A 20,111-nucleotide genomic window follows, 5' to 3' on the forward strand; every position below is an offset into this window, starting at 1 on the left:
TTAATATTAGGCGGTCATGATGCGGGAACCAACCTACATAAAATAGAATATAAACATTCACCAAAATGTATATTTATTCCAGACCTTACCACCATTGATGGTTCAGATGAAACACCCCAGATAATTGTAGATGTTGGCGATACAATAGACCTTGCATGTAATGCTCATGCTGTTCCTATACCTGCGTTGTCATGGATTAAAAATGAAGACGCTTTGATTGACAGGTCAAGAGTGTTGGATAATGGACGCCGCATGTACGTACACAGTGCACAGGTAAGGACTATTTGTAATTGAAAACAATTAACCCCTAACCAGTATCTCCCACCACCTACCTAACAACCCCTAACTACCAACCTCTAACACTTTCCACCAGCATAATCTGTAACATACCACAGGATTCTTTACTGGTGCAGTTTTTGTACATTATCTTAAACTTAAAGTTACATTCCATTATTATTTAATGAATTAATTTACTTATTTATGCTTTAATTGTGGGGCAATGACAATCATTATAAAAAATGACTACTTCATACATCTTGTACCTGCTTACTAGTTACCACACATGAAACTATGTGGGACATATTTTTTGTGTGGCTGACAGTTACAGCAAACTACAAACACATTATATTCTTTTCTTTTTTTTTTCCTTAGTTATCAGACAGCGGTACATACACATGTATTGCAACATCACCGGCAGGTGTGGTGGAAAAAGACTTTGACGTAATAGTTCATTTACCACCCACAATATCCGATGGTAACAACGTGACGGCAGTTGTAGGCGAAAACGTGACAATCGAATGCGAATCTAATGCTGTTCCCCCTCCTACATTAAGCTGGCTAAAAGATGGAATACCGGTAGGACTTTATTTGAGTTAATTGTTTTTGTTTTTTATATGTAACTTTCATAGTATTCTATTCTGTATGGGTGGGGTCCTCGAGGAGCTGGTATTTAGGACAGATTTGGCCCAATACCCCAATACTCTTGTGTGTTTGAAAGTGACATGCTAATGTTTTAACGACTGTTGTTTCCATGTTGATTCTCTTTTCTTTGTTCTTTGAATAACATGATCCTCGCTATCGTTTTCGAAGAGATAAAAAAATGATGTAATTATTTATATATACAGTAGGAAACTATATTTAATGCCATATTTTTATTTTTAAAAAATGTCAAATATTTTTTTAAACAAAACCTTTAATTCTTATTTTATGAATTTTGTTTGCTAATATTTATCTTATTTTTCAGTTAAACTTTGATGAAAAATACTTAGAACTGACCAATGTACAAGTGTTTGACTCAGGCATATACACATGCGTTGCATCGAATATTGCAGGTTTGTAATGCAGATTATGGCAAGGTTAATTACATTAATAATTAAACTTCTTTAGTAGCTATAATTTTCCTTTGTTGGACAGATTGATAACTTCATAGTAGTTATCTTACATATATTATTGAATTTATTACAAAATTATATTTGAAGTTATAAAAAATATATATAAATCCTATTTAGTACTAATTTAACTGTATCACATTTCATCATTTAGTTAAAATTTTCAGGACAAAACATTTTGAGATTCAATCATGTTTTGCAGTTCTTTGTAAAATTTTTACTTAATTTATATTTAGTTGTTCCAGTTTGACAAATTGTCCGACGGTTTGACCGAAATAATTTCTAATCTTTTTCGTAAATTCACTTTATAGTTGCATACAGGTAATAAATTTATTAAAAAAATATTAATGAAGTTTGTAACTTAAAATATGTACAGTATATGGCCATTTTTAAATTATCAGGTACGACATATGAAGACACCAAGTTATCAGTATACCAACCACCAAGCATATTAGATGGACCAACCACTATAATTGCAAATAAAGATGACACAGTTCAACTACCATGTATTGGTACAGGAGTGCCAGAACCAAGGGTACACATGGTTTTGTTTTAAATAGTATCTTTTTTGTTTATGTAGTATTGGATTTAAACAGTGAAAGTAGGCCAGTGTTTCCTCTGTTTATCTCAAATATTGCCCTGCGGTAGCTTAAGAAATACTTGTGTTTTTTGTGTGCCGAACCAAAAATAGGTGTGGTTTGTAGATTTGAACAAGCAGTGTTTGTTTATGTAGAACGAAGTTCCCTATATTTATCTCAAAATATAAAATATCGTGTTTTAGACATTAACAACGGTCCATGGCAGTCGTGATGATATGGTTTTATAATTGTTTGAATGTTATTTGTTTACTGCCAAATGGGACGAAAAGTAGAATAAAAAGGTGTCCCATTTTGCCCAACCCTATTATATATTATACCTTCCTCATTTTGTTCCCAGATTTCATGGAGGAAAGACAGCCAGCTCCTCTTCACTGCTCCTCGATATACTTTCCAAGATGAAGGATCGCTCCTGGTGGAGAGAGTGGAGGTGGAGGATGCGGGAAGATTTGTTTGTCTCGTTTCCAACCTCGCAGGATCAGCAAGGAGAGTAATCACCCTCATTGTACAAGGTGAATTTCTTTTGTTATCCTTTGACAAGACACAGTGTTCGCTAAGTCTTTGGGTATGATCAATTAGTTTTGTCAAATATTATTTTGACATTTTAGTTCATAGTTAACTTTACCCAAATATTTTATACATTCCACAATAAAAATGTCTATTTACATAAACACCTCTAAATATACCACACGTCCACACTACTTACAAAATCTCATATTTTTTTCAACTTTTTTTCCACTCCCTCTTTTTTCCATTGATATGAAACTGGTTGATAGCAAAACAGGGTAAATAAAATGTAACTAATGTTTTTTTCAATATTTTCCCCTGTTTCTTTTATTCTCTCCCGCTATATGACACTGGTTGATTGTAAAACGGCGAAAATATTGTTGTTTGTTAATATATTTTTATACTTTTCCAGTCCCTCCCGTGATAGCAGTTGGTGATACGAACGTCACGGTAACCGTGAACAATCCCGTGACCTTGGACTGTGAAGTGAGCGGTGAACCGGAACCTCAGGTCACATGGTCAAGAAATGGGATAAATCTCAATGTTGAATCGGACCCTTCTTTCACGTGAGTTATTTTCAAAAACAAATGTTTTTTTTTATTTTAAAACAGTTTTATAATAAGGGGGTAAAATACTGTGTTTATTTCAATCGTTGTAAAAGTTAGAAAAATATTAACACAAATCATGGTAAATATACAGAACAAATGATGTAAATTTTAGAGGTTTATTTTTTCGAATAGTACACATTTAAACGAGGGGTTTCTGTTTTATTACAAGTTCTTATTTTATGTCACTTGTTTCAATAGTAGTTTTTCCATATTTAGCATGCCACCATGCAACTTGTTAGTGTGATTGAGCTCTTTTAGTAATTCAATTATTTTTAAGAACAGTCCTAATTTGTTTAATAAACAGTCCAACAATATCCCTTGCAGCCTCCTGGGCAGTGGATCACTACGCATTGCATCTTCCTCTATTGGTGACTCAGGTTACTACAGATGTAGTGTGAGGAATCCTGCTGGAATTGCTTACAGAGATATTTCCCTCTTTGTACAAGGTACTGTACTATGTAACATATAGTAGGGTGGGAGAAGACGGGACATTTTTAGCACATAATATCCAAATATCCTGATCGTGTTTTAAACAGTTGACAACGGTTTATGGTAAATAGAATAACCCATCTCCTCCCACCCTACTATATATTTGTTGTTTATTTAAAAAGTTATAATATATATCTATTTATAAATTGTTCAATAACAAAAAATTGATTATCAGAAGTCTTTAATTTTTTTTTATATAATTTGCTTTGTTTTTTTACAGTACCACCCAGTATATCAAACGCACCAAGCAAATACACAAGGGAACCAGATACATATTTACGAATCCCATGTGATGTTAGTGGCACACCTACTCCAACAGTTACATGGACAATGAATGGGAATAGTATTGATGGGTAAGATATAAAAAATAAAATAATAATAATAATAATAATAATAATAACTTTTATTTGTCTCTTCGATTACAGTAGCGAAGATTTGAAATGTTTCAAACGAAAAGACAGGATATAGAGACAAAACAACAGTTGTTAAAACACGCTTACAGTTAAAAACATATTTACATTTAGTTGGAAGAAAATAAGCGTGGTCGCTACACCTAACGGACAAACGAGCCATTTATTTTAATTAAGTTAAACTTCTAATAGAAACAAAAGTGTGCGTAAAGACACGACCCGTACAATGGGGGGAGTCGGCTTTAAAGAGAATTGACCCAAAGATTGGGCCCTGATGGAAAAACAAAACCCCCAAAAAGAAATTCCACCAAATTTTAATATTTAAAGAAATAACATTAATAAAAATACTAATAATAATACCTTTTTTTTCCAAGTAATATTAATAACCCCCAAAGTTTATTAATTTTAAACCAACTTTTCTTTATTAGTTTACCGGGTGTAGAGGAAGACATAGCGCATGGTTTGGTTATAACTTCAATTAATCTCCAACATGATGGGTTGTTTGTATGTTCGGCTCTTAACCCAGCAGGTATTTCATATGTTCATATACACACATGTATATTCATATATATATATATATATGTATATCTGTCACTTGACTTATATCTTTCTAAATATTTTGATATGAGAAAATTAGTGTTAAAGTTTTAGCCCAGCAGGTATGTGTAATTTGACTGAGTAAGTAATTATGAAAATTCTGAAGCAAAATTTATGCAAAAAAATGTCAGAGTTGACAATCTCTGAGTGTCCAATCGCATAGAAGACAAAGTATTGTTTAAATAAATGTATTTGAAAATTTTAGCCAAAAGAATTTGTTGGGGAAAAATTATGATAAATAAAATAAAAAATATTTATTAGTGCTGTATATAATCACACAGGCCAGGCAAGATACGAAGCCGATGTCGAAGTGCGAGTCCCACCCACAGTTGCAGGTGACACTGTGGAGTTGACGGTGTATGAAGGCGACCCCATTTCCCTTCCATGTGAAGCATCAGGTACGCCACAACCAACAGTAACTTGGAGGAAAGGACCAGTAGCTGTACAGCTGGGAGATCGGATTCTACAACAATCGGATAACAGTTTGTTCATATATACATCAGAAGTAAGTGGCAGATTAAAAAAATCCTAAAAAATGTCATTTTTTAATTTATTATTGGAGTCAAAATACCAGTGCATGAAAATTGTATATGACAGAAAATTTAAAAGAGTAGGACATACAATTTCTGCTATGTTCTTTTGTTTTTAAAGATAAAATATAATAGCATTGTTTTCTTGTCAAATTTTACTACAAATAATGCAATATTAGGTGCTACAATAGTTGGATAATTTTTGGTGAAACCTCATTAAAAAAATAAAAATAAAAAAAAAAACATAATAATGTTTTAAAAAGTAATTATCTGTATTTCTATAAAAAAAACTACATTTCACTAATTTTGTTAATAAACATAAATATGTGTTTAAATTTTCCACCAGACAACAGACGTTGGTACATACACATGCGTGGCACAGAACGGGGCAGGAGTTGCCTCTCATGATGTTCTGCTCGATGTTTACACCAAACCTGTGTTTCAAACTGACTTCCCTGATTCAAGAACTGTGGTAGTTGGTGAGGTGAGGGTTTACTTTAGACTGCATTAGGTATAGGTATATATATATATAGGTTGGTGGTTCACAAACTTTTCAACTTTTTGCAAATATTATTTTTTCATGGCCCTTTAAAAATCAAAGAATGCTATAGGTCAGGAGTTTTGCTGCTAACGTTTTATATAACCAACACGAAAACAAATGTGTTATATAGTATGAGACATATTTTCATTCCAAAAAATTTTTCATTGTTAACCCTTTGCAATAATTTTTATATTTCGCGCCCCTATAAAAATCTAGGAATGCGATAGGAAAAATGCAAAAACTACACCAAATCATTTTGGTTTTATTTAACTTAAGTTTTTTTAAATAACTTTTTTTTTGTCAGTCTCTGCTGCTACCAGTGGTACCACAGGGACATCCAGACCCATCAATAACTTGGAGCAAAAATGGAAGATTGATTGACACAGAAGATGGTTCACTACAGATATCTATTGTATCGCTGGCAGATGAAGGTAAAGTTATCATTTTTTACAAAAATAAACAAAGATTTTTTTTAATTAAGTTTTTTTTATAAAATTACAAAATTGTTAGATCTGTTAAAATGGAAAAAAATGTGTTTATAAAATCACTTTACTATAAAATCCTAACGTAAAAAAAACTTTTAATAGGATTGTATTCTGTGACTGCTCAAAACCCCGCTGGTACGGCAACTCGTTACTTCCGACTTATTGTTAACGCACCACCGAGCATAGATGCAATCCACGGCACTGACATTGTGGTCGACCAGGGTGAACAACTAGCACTAGGTGTCGCTGTGGAGGGAAAACCAAGACCCGACGTTACTTGGACAAAAGATGGACAAGTGGTGGGTGGAATTTGTTATAATATATTATTTATGGATGTATAGTTTATGATTTATAGTGAAATATGTTATGATAACATATTTATGAATAAATGTAACTTGTTTTTTTTTTGCGTGCCTGGAAAACGACATTCGATATATTATAACCATGATTTGAAGTTTTTCTATTCACTTTTAGGAATAACTTTCAAATATCACCTTAGTTAATTATTATTACCAGGCTACTTATACTAAACTTTATACCAGATTTTCCCCTAAAACAAAAAATGTCAACAAAATGCCTTTTAGAAGAAAAAAGTCAACATATTACTCCAATTCTATACAAAGACAAAAGTATCCCAGTTTTAAAAAGTTTTAACAAAAATATATTCTGTTTTTTATTTAAATACAGATTGATGTGAATGATCTTCGAATTCGAGTTCGTAACGACGGGTCGCTCACTGTACATGATGCAAGGTCAATTGACACCGGGCATTATGTGGCAACTGCTCTCAATTTAGCTGGACGGAATTCTGTCGAATTTGATGTAAGGGGGTTGTAGCTTTTTTGTGTCAATCTAGGGTAGCATTTGTCATTCTTTGACTTTACAATTTGTTTTTAGTCTTGTACTTTAGTTACAAATTACAATGTTATATATTGATTTACTTTTTATTAAATTTATTACTTTTAAAAATTATTGGAAATGTGGTTCTTTGACATAGTAAAAAGTAAAAGCACCTTTCGGTTGAAGCAATTGCCTTTAATTCTCTTGCCCAAGAACACATACACCCACAATGGTAGCAGGGAGGAGCCTTGAACCCATAACCTCGGGTTTAGAGGCAGGCTTCTAACCAACTGCGTCACAGCGCTGGGAAGTTAGCTTATCAAACCTATAATTTCTTTTTTTTCACAATCTTATAATTTATTTTTTCTGCCAGGTTCTTGTCCAAATCCCACCCACACTAACTGAACAACCTTCAGACCAAAACATCCACTCAGGTGACACATTAACACTTGTATGTGCAGCTACTGGTGTTCCTGTTCCTACAATCACATGGAAACTCAACAACCAGATAGTTCCCGGGCAAGCCACAACACCTGATGCTCCTGGGAGAAGCAGGTAATTATGAAAAAATAAATCAATAAACAATAAATATGTTTCTGAAAAAAATGAAAAATATGTGTGTTTGTTATTGTACATAAATAATTGAATGAATGTCACTTATTCACCCTAGCATGGCTGGTAAAGGATAGTCGTTTTAACACCGAACTTTTAGCACATAATATCCAAATATCGTGTTTTAAACAATTAACAACGGTCTATGGGAGTCGTGAGGATACAGTTTTATAATTCTTTAAATATTCTTTGTTTACCACCAATTAGGATGCGAAAATAAAAAGTAAAGGTGTCCCATATTCCCCCACTCTACTATATACAACATATAATGATAATATAATACCTACACAAAATAACCAATATTTATGTTCTTTCAGGTTGGTGATAGAAAACGTTCGCAGGCAAGACGCAGGAATGTATGGTTGTGAAGCTCGCAACCCTGCTGGTGCAAGGATGGCTGTGGCATTCGTAACAGTAGAGTCCCCACCCCGCTTTATAGATGAGCTACCACCAACACAAATTGATCAACTTGGAAGCAATTCCTTGTTAGATTGTCCGGTGCAAGCAGATCCTGACCCAAGTTTTAGGTGGACTAAAGATGGCCAGGTGATTTGTTAGAATATTTACGTTTTGTGTTACCACTGCTATAATGTAAATATTTGTATAGTGGCTAATCTGTTAAAATGTAGTTTATTTCTGACGTTTCGTCTGCCATACAGCATCTGCCTTCTGTTACTTTTACCACCAAGCATATTGTGAATCATTTTTTCCCTGACGAAGTCTTGCCAGGTGGCAAATGAAACGTTAGATATACACTGCAGTTTATACCCGTTAAACGATTTTTTATGTTTTGTTGGACGATGTATGTTTTTTGTCACAGTGTTTTTTAGGTACAGGATTTAAAATATACATTTATACACTTTCTATAAAGCATAAAATGTGAACTATCTACTTTTGTATTTAAATATTACAGGAAATTGTAAGCAGTAACAGAGTCCATCAATTCCCAAACGGGTCGCTTATAATTTACCGAACCATTATATCGGATGGTGGGGAATATACTTGTATTGCTTTTAATGGAGCTGGGAGTGTAAGTCGTTTGTTTAAGTATTTAAAAAAAAACTAAAAAAAAAGTTAAGTGGGGTGGGTTCAAATGAGACATGTTTAATTTTTTTGTCTCGATTGATAGTAAACGAGGAATATGTCATAACGACTGTGAATGCCCTACTTCCGAAGATAAAGAAGTAAATAAATGAATATAACTAATTAACCCACGCATAATGGGGCAATGGCAGACATTATAACACAGGTGTTCTGTTACATACATCTTTAGAGCTACCACATATGTAATTTTGTAGGTGATTATTTTTTTTGATTTTTTATTTTTTATGTATGGCTGATAATTTATTTTTTGTGACATTTGTTTATTCATTCAAATACAGGTTGATAGGAAAGTGAATTTAGTTCTTGAGATGGCACCAAGATTTGTTCTTGAACCTGAGAATAAGATAACAGATGCTGGGAATAACGTGGTGTTGGACTGCCAAGCTGTGGGTGAACCTACCCCTGATATAAGTAAGTATCTGCATGTTTTATACAAATATATTTTACGATTTAACCTTGATGAAGATGAGCTGAATAGGTCGTTGAAACGTCGGTTAGCAAAATATTTTCCAAGGGAGAAATTTTTAAGTTATTTTCAAAATAACCAATATTTATGTTCTATTGCTTTCTAGTCCTGACAGATACATCCTTATTTAAAGAATAACTGAAAACAAGTCCAAATAGTAAAATAGGTATTTATAAGTTTTGACGATTATAATGCAAAAACAAAACCTACTAATTCAGTATAATTATTAAAAACAAACAATATTTGACGAGAGTTTTATTACACAGGTTGGACAAAAGGTTCGCGAGCGTTACCTCAAGACGACCGGTTCTCAGTGTTGCGCAATAATTCCTTGCGAATTGTTGCAAGTAGATTGGAGGACACTGGTGAATATGAATGTCTTGCAAGTAACTTTATGGGAAGGAATTTAGCAAAGGCACTCATTACTATAAGGGTAAGAAGATATACGTACGTATAGTAGGGTGGGGTTGGTATAAGTCATATTTTCATTCTCATGTCTCGTCCTATTCAGTAGTAAACAAAGAATATTTAGAGAATTATAAAATCGTCACCACTACCAAGAAAACTATTCCATATAGTATCCCATCTTATTCCACAATACAATATATAGATACTTATGATATCCCATCTCACCCCGCATTACTATATCCTCAGGTAAATGGTGGTTTCGCTCGATGGCGAGCATGGGGTGCGTGTTCAACCACATGTGGATCAGGATTACAAATTCGACAACGTTCATGTAATAACCCCCCACCAGCTAATGGGGGAAGAGAATGCTCCGGGTCAGAAGTTGAATCAAAGAATTGTCACCAAGGACCTTGTCCAAGTAAGATAATAAGAATAATAACTTCTATTCCCGATTAAGTGACAGGAAGCACTGATTTTAAATTCCTGTCAAAGACCTTGTCCAAGTAAGATGTCATAATATTAATTTTACCTTTATTTGTCTTTAGCTTTATTTTAGCGAAAATATATTGAATCAAAGACAGGATATATCGACAAAACAATAGTTGTAAAAACACACTTACGATTAAAACATATTTAATTGGAACTTTAATTTGTAAAAAAACAAAAAACAGACAAACATCAAGCCATTTATGTTTAATTATTTCTAAACAATCTCTAGGCACAAGCATTTTTAAACATTTATCAATGCAAATATATTTTCTCTTTATTTCTTAAAACTTTTCATTCAAATTTGTTTTCCTAAATTTCGGATATATTTTCTTTTTTTACCCTTTTCAGTGTGTTTTTCATTTTATTTTTATTTTATCTTTCAGTTCACGGTGGTTGGAGCGTGTGGGCACCATGGGAGGAATGCTCAGTATCTTGTGGCCAAGGTACGCGGTCACGATCACGAGGATGTAACAACCCCCCAGCACAATATGGTGGAACTCCATGCTCGGGGTTGGATAACGAAAGATTGACTTGCGTTGCCCCGCCATGTGCCGGTCAGTTGACATTTGTGTATTTGGAAAAACGTTAGACCTTTATTTTATTTTTTTTTTGAATTTTGTTGTATGTATTTCTTCAATTATTCTTCTGTGTTTTTTTTTCAAATGTTTTGTTCAAAAACGAAAAAAATATAATGTCTGTTTAAATGGAAAAAAAATTCAAAATGTCTGTTTAAATGAAAAAATCTGTGATGTCAGTTAAAATGAAATTCAAGGAAGCAATAAAAGTCGTTATATTTTTCCAGTTAACGGAGCTTGGTCAATATGGGGTCCATGGTTGCCATGCACAAGCACGTGTGGCCACGGATCACAGATGAGACATCGATCGTGTAACAATCCGTCGCCCTCTGGTGGAGGATTCGATTGCTTTGGACTTGATTCTTCGTCGAGGTTATGTGCCTTACAACCTTGTCCAGGTATATCAGGGTGTAAATATAAAAAGGCAATTGGGTTGGTAGTTATTAGCACATGGTAACTACTAACTAGAGTAGGGTATACTGCTTTTGTAATTGGTTGTAAAAAAGGTAATTTAGTACTGGTTTTGGGTGTATGTCAGTTGGCCAACAAACTTCACCCTATTTGTTTCAACCCAGAAATCACTAATGAGTTATCAATTTTCACAGAAAGGTTCATATTTCCAACTACTAGTATAGTTGCAAGGTATAACACAGGATAAAAAGCTATAAAACTTAAAAACCAATTATAAAAAAAGGTAAAAACCAAAACTTAAAAAAAAATTATAAAAAAAATACTTTAATTTTTAGTTGATGGTCAGTGGTCACCATGGGGATCATGGGATGTATGCAGTGTATCGTGTGGGGGAGGATCAAGGAACCGCATCCGGACTTGTTCGGAGCCATATCCACTCAATGGAGGAAGACCATGTTCGGGATCAAGCTCACAACTCGATCATTGTAACGTGGATCCTTGCTCTGGTGGGTGCTGTTTTACTTTATATTAAATTTGTAAATTATTTTTAAAAAAGCAGTATTTAAAATTTTTTAAAATTAGAATCTGATTTTTAGGCATTAGTCAACATCGAATGGTGACGTTTTTTTAAACCACAGAGACCGTGTTTTCTTGCCAAGACTTTATTTCTTACAAATAATACTAATATTAACAACATATCCTTTATACCACAGTGAATGGAGATTGGGCGTCATGGGGAACTTGGAGTGAATGTTCGCGATCGTGTGGTGGAGGACAAATGAACAGATATCGTTCGTGTTCCAACCCAGCACCCAGGTTTGGAGGAAGGTTTTGCCCTGGAAGCGACTCCGACCTTCAACCTTGTGGTCTACAATCTTGTCCAAGTAATTCGATTTAAAAAAGTTTTTGAATTTTTTGAATTGATGTTTAATTCAAAAACCTAAAAAAATGCGTTTTGAATTAAGGTTTTTATTCTATGTGGGTGCGATTTTGGTCAGGTCAGGTTTGGCCCATTGCTTCAGGAATTATTTTCAGTAATATTTTTAAATCTGTGTAACTCTAGTTAAATTTGTATAGTGGTGTGGAGTAAGAGCACATTGCATAATATCCCATATTTCCTAATCTTGCTTTTAAACAAATAACAATTCTATTTTAAAGTCGCTATGGTTTTATAATTCTTTGAATACTCTTTGTTTCCTACCAAATTGGACGGGAAAATATATTGAAGTCATGTACCATCTTACCCCAACCTACTACATATTATTAACGATTGAATATATTATTAAAAGTTATTAACAGTAATATTCTATATTATAGTGGGGGGCCCTATGGTGAGGCCAGGGACGTTGAATTTAAGCCTGGATTGGCCCATTAACCAATCCATATATAACACACAAGTAAGCATATTTTATTTTAAACAGTTGATGGTCAGTGGGGAAGTTGGACACGGTGGGGAAGTTGTAGCAAAACTTGTGGCAACGGAGAAAGGACACGTAGTCGCTTGTGCAACGAGCCACGGCCTCAATTTAGTGGCAGGTGGTGTTCAGGGGATGCCACACAATCAAGCTATTGTAGAGAGACTTACTGTCATGGTATGTGAACAGTGAACATTTAGGTTTTTAATTTGTTGTTTCGGATCAAAAAATAATTTAAAAAAAACATATTTAAAAATAAAAGTTTGTTTTAACAACTGTTGTTTTGTCATTATATTCTGTTTTTTGTTTAAAATATTTCTAAATCGTCACTACCGTAATCGAAGAGAAAAATAAAAGTTATTATTATTTTATAAAGGTATAATAAATGGCATTTATTTACCATTTACTGCAGGTGGACCAAGAGAAGGAGAAGGGATAGCGTTTGGAACAATAAATGATATTCCATTTGGAGCATCTGGTATATCAGCCAATGGAACCGACATTGGTGGAGACAAGACCAGGATAGTTGCGGAATTAGATAATATTCCACCATCAATTGGTGAGCATTCTTAATATTTTATCACAGTTATTTTTATTATATCTTTTCTTTTTGTTTAAATGTTTTTCAATCTTCACAAATAAAGTTACTATTATTATTATTAAGGGTAATGCGCAAATACTTTATCAAGCAAATTAGTAGTGTCTAGTCTGGTGCCGTGGCACAGTGGTTAGCACATCTACTTAAAACCTTAAAACTCAGAGGTTATGAGTTCAAAGCTTGTCGTACAAAACACTTATCAGCAATTGCTTAAACCCGGTGGTCAGTAATGTATTGACTGAATTGTCAGCCATACAGAAAAGTAATCACCCACAAAGTTACATACATGGTAACTCGTCAGCGGGCAAGAGGTTTCGTATAATTTTTTCTTTTGCTTTAACCCCCCAAAACATAGGAGATGTAAATATATGTCTTTTATATGTCATAACAATGATGTTAACAAATTACAGGATCTGCTTTGAAGAGTCAAGTTTCAATACTTAGTCCTATAGCTTGGGTGATGGCAAAGGAAATAAAGGGGGCTTACAACGGATACTCGTTAACAAGTGGTGTGTTTAATCGTGTTGTTATGGTAAGTGTACTTTATCATGCTTACATTCAAAAATAAATATATATATATATATAATATATAATATATATTTATCATGCTTTATTTCATGCTTTTACTTAAGTAATTTTAACCCATAGCATATTTTTATTGTTGTTTTGTTGCTAATTACTTCTTTTCTTTGTTTTAATTTATCTTATATTCGCTATCATTCTATTCTATATAGCCTATGGAATTTTGGCCAATTTTGCCCCATTACCCCAACACACTTTTGTGTCTAAAAGTGAGTGGGTATTCAGTAACATATACTTTAAACTGCCATAATTTTATTATTTTAATTAATAATTTTCATCTATTTAATTATTTACATTAAAAAATTAGAAGTGCCGACTCATGTTCTCAGGTTGAGTTTGCAAGTGGTGACACAGTAAAGATGACTCATCACGTTCATGGAGTAAACGCTCGTGGAAAACTACAGATGGATGTGTCACTAGAGGGCACTGTACCGCAAACAAGCCCGAATACTGATATTCAAATTAAGGTAAGAAAAAATACACAAACTTGTACTAAAAAATACGGAAAGTATATTATTGGGAAAATCACACAAAGTTTCAAATAAGTAGCAACAAAATACAGACCAATATTTCACCAATTACAAGTATCAATAGGCTATTGGAGTCTTTCAAAATGAAATTTAATTTTTCAACAAAATTATAACACACGTGCTGTGGTCATTTTTAAGCTTCAATAAAACGTGTTTGTTTAAATTATACTATTCGACTTTCATCAATTTTGACATTACCTACTAGATGATTGTCAACTTTAATCCTTGCATATTGCGGCAACTTGTGAGGTCCTATAACCAGGCACACTAGGGTATTCTAAAATGCCTCGGCAACTTGTGAAGTTCTAATACATTAATATATTTTATACAAATGAGGTCCTATGCTATGGCAGGGCACGCCAGGGGGCCTGGGATGTTTTTTATGTATTCTCATATACTAGTGCAACTTGTAAAGTTCTAATACGTTAATACAAACATTACAGGATTACACTGAAGATTATCTACAAACAGGAGCTGGTTCATTATATGCGTTCTCTGATAGATTAATGGTAATGGATGGTTTCATACTACCATATACTTGGAACCATACTATTACATACAACTCTTCAAGAGGTTTGGTAAGTTATTCCATGTCATCTTGTATCATTGTATATATTACTGGGACACTGTTAACGCCTAAATACCATATTTTTTAAGTGTATTGAACAATTAACAACGTTCTTTTACAGTTATGAGAATTACGGTTTTATAATTCTTTGAATATGCTTTGTTTGTTACCAAATTGAAAGAGAAAATAGAATGAAAATACGTCTCAGCTTACTCCCCTACTGCAACAGCTTTTCCTTTAACTTTAACCAAAATATTTAAATCATGGTTGCTGATACATATAGTTCCAGTATATAATTTAATATTTTTTGTTTACTACCAAATTGGACAAATAAAGAGAATGAAAACATGTTTTTCAAAACAGTTTCAATATTACTCCCCCCAAAATACAAATAATGTTAATAATAGATGCCTTTCCTGGTTGAGACACTTTCTGCATCCGATATATTGGTTGAGTACGATGAAGTGCTCGAGAAACTTCGCTTCCAGTTGGATGTTCAGATCGCACCTGGGGAGCCAAGTGATCGGTGTCCGGAAGGATTCCTTCTGGAGGACACTGGAAGATATTGCAGAGGTAAAGGATTGGTTTGTGGTTAGTGAGCCAAGTTTGGCAAGAGGGTACAGGGTTCGATGCTCACCGCTGTGATCAGTGTTGGTGTATATGGCAAGAGTTCGCATTTTTTTGCCACTATTGTTGTGATTGTGTTTCTTCAGAGCACTGGATAGTTTAATGTAGAGAACTTGTGAGATCAAAGCTTGCTTCCATTGTGGGTGTATGTGTTCTTAGCAAGACATTTAACAGCAATTGCTCCAACCCAGTGGTCACTAATGGGTGGTTAGAGAGAGGTTATAGGTTCAAGACTTAAAAAACGAAAAACCTAGCAATAAAAACAGTATTAGATTATGTAAAATAAAGTTAATTTTTTTCTAGATGAGAATGAATGTGTTACCCAGCGTCCATGTTCGCATACATGTACCAATGCTCCTGGTTCGTTTGTATGTGGCTGCCCTACTGGTTTCAATATGGGACCAGATGGAAGGAATTGTGAAGGTAAAATTACATAACAGCCAATATAAATGACAGTGGCCATAATTTGTATTGTATATTACTATGTATGTAACACATACTGCAACCAATTTAGGTAAACTGTTATTGCAACTATGTTAAGAAAAACTACTCTGATTTACAGTTATTTTGAAATAGTGTAAAATAAGGCATGACACTTAACAGCAACTGCTCCAACTCAGTGGTCACTAATGGGCTGTCTAAATTGCAAATATAATCACCACAAAGTTACATACGTGGTAACTCATGAGCTGGCGTGAGTTGTATGAAACAAAACGCCTGTGTTATAGTAACTGTCATTGCCTCGTCATGCGAGAATAAAGCAAGTTACATTCATCCATATTTGTTAATATTACATATTTGTATTACAAAATGGGACGAGAAAACCGAATAAAATAGTGTACCATCTTCCCCCAGCTTAACAAAATATCACATATTTGTACTTTCAGATGTAGACGAGTGTTCAACAGGACAATATATTTGCCAACCGACGACAGAATGTCTCAATACACTTGGTTCGTATCGATGTGTTATTAAATGCGGTGCTGGGCTTAAGAGGTCGGAAAATGGAAGAACTTGTGAAGGTATTTAAACTTATTTTAATAATATTTAAAATAAGAAAAAATATCAAAAATTGTTTATGTGAAATTTGTTTTCTTGGTTTCTTTTCGTAACAACAGTTTTTTTTATAAAAATATAATTTTTTTTTTTTTTCAAAAATGATTCTTTGTTTTATTAAAAGATTAAGGTTTAAGTTAAATACCAGGATATGTATACTTTCTGCATATCATCAAGTATAGCTAGAATATTTTAAATCGTAGTTACAAATATTTTTACAAAAACCTTGCCTAATAACACAAAATTGAACTGTAATATTAAAAAAAATACTTGAATATTAAAAAATCTCATAATATTTTGATTTTTTTCAAAGATATTGATGAATGCATTGATTCGGCTGAGAGAGTATGTAGCCAGGTTTGCCTTAACACGATTGGTTCATATCGATGTGAGTGTCGTCATGGTTACAGAAAGCGGTCTGGTGGTCGCTGCATAGGTGAGGGACTTCACATATTTATTTTTTTGTCTTTTTTTGTTTCAAAATATTGTTTCAAAAACTTTTGTTTGTTTTTCACCTAAATTGTATCGTATACCCCTAAATTGTGTTAAATTCATCAAACTTACCACCACATTGTGTCGAATGAAATAAATTTACGCATGAATTGTTACCCAGACATCAACGAATGTCGACCCAACAACCACGCTTGTCGATCTGACCAAAGATGTGAAAATACTGATGGAGGGTATAGATGTATTGATGATTGTCCAACGGGGATGGAAAAGAATCTGTTTGCAGTCTGTGTTGGTACGTTGCGTTTGATATAATATGTATGTTAAATAGTGGTACATGCAGTGGCGGGGCTAGGGAGATTTTAGGGTTCCCCACTTCCTCTTTTTTAAAAAAGTTTTTCTTGAAATGGTGCGGTAGAGTGTAGCGACCACATTTATTTTCTTTCAATTAAATGGAAATATGTTTTAACTGTAAGCGTGTTTTAACAACTGTTGTTTTGTCGCTATATTGTGTTTTTTGTTTTAAATATTTCTAAATCTTGGCTACCGTAATCGAAGAGACAAATAAAGTTTATTATTATTTGTATTGATATTAACATTTTATTTTGCCATGCAGGGTATAAAAATATCATTTTTCTATTCAACTTGTAACTAGTTGTTAAAATACCTCAGATATTGATGAGTGTGCCACGGGTAGGCATGAATGTGGAGTTGGCATGCAATGTGAAAACACTGAGGGTGGTTACACTTGCGATTGTAGACCAGGATTCAAAGCTTCAGGAATTGAACCACCTTGCGTTGGTAAGATATTTATTTATGCAGTTTCGGGTGAAAAAATTCAAAATATCATTTTTCTGTTTTTGTGCTATTTTTTGAATGTTTTTCTCCATATTTTGCATGAAACATGTGTACTAACACTCTCTTTTCTTTCATGTTCCTTCTCTCTCCTTTTTCGACGCTTTCTGCTTTGCATGTCGACGAACCACTATGACATCACAATCACCCACAGACATCAATGAATGCCTGGACTACAACGAGAGTCCGTGTCCCCATGGCTGCATCAACACCATTGGTTCATTTGAATGTATTTGCCCTCTTGGGTTGCGGTACTTGGCAGATGATAAATCATGTGCAGGATTAGTCCGAATCCCAAACAACAACAATGGTCGTCACCCTGTGTTAGAGAATCCTGGTTTACTTCCCCAGCATGGAAGAATCTCGCTTGTCCCGTTGCGCAATCAAAGAATATTCGCTCCTACTTTCACATTCCGTGATTTTCGATGTCCAACTGGTTACAGATACCATGGTGGCAGATGCAGAGGTAGTGACCTGCACTAGAACGTTCTCATTTCCTTTTTTATTTCTCTTTATTTTCTCTTCTCCGCATGTTTCTCCTTGCATGAATGCCCATTCAAATTGTTTGTGTTTTTTTATTTTAAATTTATAAATTATAAGTTCACAGTCACCTTTTACTGAAACACTTCATTTTGTAGTAATTTCTAAATTTATATCGTTTTCATTTTGTAGTAATTTCTAATTTATATCGAAAAAATTGACCATATCACACTGGATAGAGCACTCAACTCATAAACTATGTGTGTCCTTGGGAAAACAATTAGTGGAAATTGCTATAACCCAGTAGTCACTAATGGGTTCTCCTACAGAGTTACTTGTTAACGAAACAGGCATTAGTTGTATAAAATAGAACACCCATGTTATAACTTGTAAAGTTTTCCGCCAAGCGAGGATAAATGTGTTACATTCATTCCTTTATAGTAATTTCCTACCGCAGTTACCAAGACAAAAATTTTATTTCTCTTTTTTTTGTTTCAGATATTAATGAATGTAGAGAAGTCTCGGGCATCTGTCAATTCAGTTGCAACAACACATTAGGAAGCTACAAATGTTTGTGTCCTATCGGTTACAGAGTTGCTGCTAACGGAAGGAATTGTGAAGGTATAAAAAATAATTTACTTTTTTTTAAATGTACATTAATTACTGTGAGGCATATTTTCAATATAGGTTTCAATTTAACAAAATATTTTGTGTTTAGAATTAAAATGTTATCTTAAAGATGTCTTTTATAAATTAATTAAACAATCTTATCTATAGTAAACTATGTAGAAATTTATTATAACTTTTTTTTTTAAATACCATTTTCTTTATAGGTTACTTAATGTGCAGCATATTTTATGAATTTTATAATGTAATGTAAAAAGAATAAAATATTGAGGGTTTTGAATACAAATGTTATGTTCAAGATGTGTATATATGTTTCTGAAATCGTTTATAATTTATTATAATACAGCAAACTGTTATCAGTTTTAGTTATTTATTATAAATTTTAGAAAAGAAAATAATTATTATTATTTTTATAGCAATTTGTTATAAATATTTGAAATTTGTTATAAATTGTAACAATCTATTATAGATTCTAAAAATCTGTTATAAATTATTGCAACTTAATGCTGTTTTTGGCAATCCATTATAAATTTAGAAGTCTATTATAAATTACAGCAAACTATTATTATTTTTAGCAGTCCATTATAAATTGTATAGAATTGTGTTATAAATAGCAATCTTTTATTATTTTTAGAAATCTTTTATAAATTATAGCAGTTTATTATAACCTGATCATATTGCCAGATATTGATGAATGTGCAGAAGGGTTGATGCATTGCTTACCTAACCAGATGTGTTTTAACAAGAGAGGATCAGCCTCGTGTCTCAACACACCTTGTCCACCATCGTATGTGAGAGTATCTTCAAATGGGTGAGTGGAATATTATAATGTCGATGCCATGGCACAGTGGTTGGTGCGCTTCCAACCCAGAGGTAATGGGTTTAAGGCTCGCCGTTGCTACTATTGTGGGCGTTTGTATAAGACTATATTTATAAGACTGTAACATTTCATACCAGTGCGGTGGCAAAGTGGTTAGCGTGCATGCTTCTAACCCAGAGGTTATTGGTTTAAGTCTTGTCGCTGCTATCATTGTGGGCGTATGTGTCCTTGGGCAAGACACTTACTAACAATTGCTCTAACCCAGTTAACCCTAATGGGTTGTCCAAGTTATCAGTCACACATTAAAACAAAAAAATAAAGAATTATATACAAAAGAATAAAAAATCATCACTGACAGAGTTATATATGTAGTAACTTATAAGCAGGCATGAGATGACTCAAATAGAACACCTGTGTTATAAAAACTTTAAAATGTTTTAATCTTCC

The 20,111-nt window shown here is 33.5% G+C and overlaps 1 protein-coding gene across 1 annotated transcript in view; it reads left to right on the plus strand.

Annotated features, from left to right (window-relative positions):
- LOC100186133 (hemicentin-1) overlaps positions 1 to 19,875 on the plus strand; it is a 59,327-nt gene extending 39,452 nt beyond the window's left edge. The window contains exons 71-108 of the mRNA XM_018812536.2: positions 83 to 273; positions 652 to 855; positions 1,244 to 1,331; positions 1,790 to 1,923; positions 2,325 to 2,496; positions 2,904 to 3,057; positions 3,424 to 3,545; positions 3,809 to 3,941; positions 4,427 to 4,527; positions 4,877 to 5,100; positions 5,472 to 5,609; positions 5,971 to 6,097; positions 6,254 to 6,450; positions 6,839 to 6,973; positions 7,365 to 7,546; positions 7,921 to 8,149; positions 8,517 to 8,633; positions 8,986 to 9,118; positions 9,440 to 9,606; positions 9,828 to 9,999; positions 10,454 to 10,624; positions 10,873 to 11,043; positions 11,392 to 11,562; positions 11,770 to 11,940; positions 12,478 to 12,648; positions 12,884 to 13,030; positions 13,480 to 13,601; positions 13,981 to 14,118; positions 14,625 to 14,759; positions 15,157 to 15,322; positions 15,680 to 15,799; positions 16,264 to 16,398; positions 16,746 to 16,868; positions 17,046 to 17,177; positions 17,555 to 17,683; positions 17,892 to 18,203; positions 18,716 to 18,838; positions 19,529 to 19,875. Of these exons, the coding sequence (XP_018668081.2) occupies positions 83 to 273; positions 652 to 855; positions 1,244 to 1,331; positions 1,790 to 1,923; positions 2,325 to 2,496; positions 2,904 to 3,057; positions 3,424 to 3,545; positions 3,809 to 3,941; positions 4,427 to 4,527; positions 4,877 to 5,100; positions 5,472 to 5,609; positions 5,971 to 6,097; positions 6,254 to 6,450; positions 6,839 to 6,973; positions 7,365 to 7,546; positions 7,921 to 8,149; positions 8,517 to 8,633; positions 8,986 to 9,118; positions 9,440 to 9,606; positions 9,828 to 9,999; positions 10,454 to 10,624; positions 10,873 to 11,043; positions 11,392 to 11,562; positions 11,770 to 11,940; positions 12,478 to 12,648; positions 12,884 to 13,030; positions 13,480 to 13,601; positions 13,981 to 14,118; positions 14,625 to 14,759; positions 15,157 to 15,322; positions 15,680 to 15,799; positions 16,264 to 16,398; positions 16,746 to 16,868; positions 17,046 to 17,177; positions 17,555 to 17,683; positions 17,892 to 18,203; positions 18,716 to 18,838; positions 19,529 to 19,659 (5,888 nt within the window). The 3' untranslated portion in view covers positions 19,660 to 19,875. The remainder of the gene's footprint in view (positions 1 to 82; positions 274 to 651; positions 856 to 1,243; positions 1,332 to 1,789; positions 1,924 to 2,324; positions 2,497 to 2,903; positions 3,058 to 3,423; positions 3,546 to 3,808; positions 3,942 to 4,426; positions 4,528 to 4,876; positions 5,101 to 5,471; positions 5,610 to 5,970; positions 6,098 to 6,253; positions 6,451 to 6,838; positions 6,974 to 7,364; positions 7,547 to 7,920; positions 8,150 to 8,516; positions 8,634 to 8,985; positions 9,119 to 9,439; positions 9,607 to 9,827; positions 10,000 to 10,453; positions 10,625 to 10,872; positions 11,044 to 11,391; positions 11,563 to 11,769; positions 11,941 to 12,477; positions 12,649 to 12,883; positions 13,031 to 13,479; positions 13,602 to 13,980; positions 14,119 to 14,624; positions 14,760 to 15,156; positions 15,323 to 15,679; positions 15,800 to 16,263; positions 16,399 to 16,745; positions 16,869 to 17,045; positions 17,178 to 17,554; positions 17,684 to 17,891; positions 18,204 to 18,715; positions 18,839 to 19,528) is intronic.
- The last annotated feature ends 236 nt before the right edge of the window (positions 19,876 to 20,111 follow it).

The sequence above is a fragment of the Ciona intestinalis genome, chromosome 7, assembly GCF_000224145.3.
Source record: "Ciona intestinalis chromosome 7, KH, whole genome shotgun sequence".
Taxonomy (NCBI): Eukaryota; Metazoa; Chordata; class Ascidiacea; order Phlebobranchia; family Cionidae; genus Ciona; species Ciona intestinalis.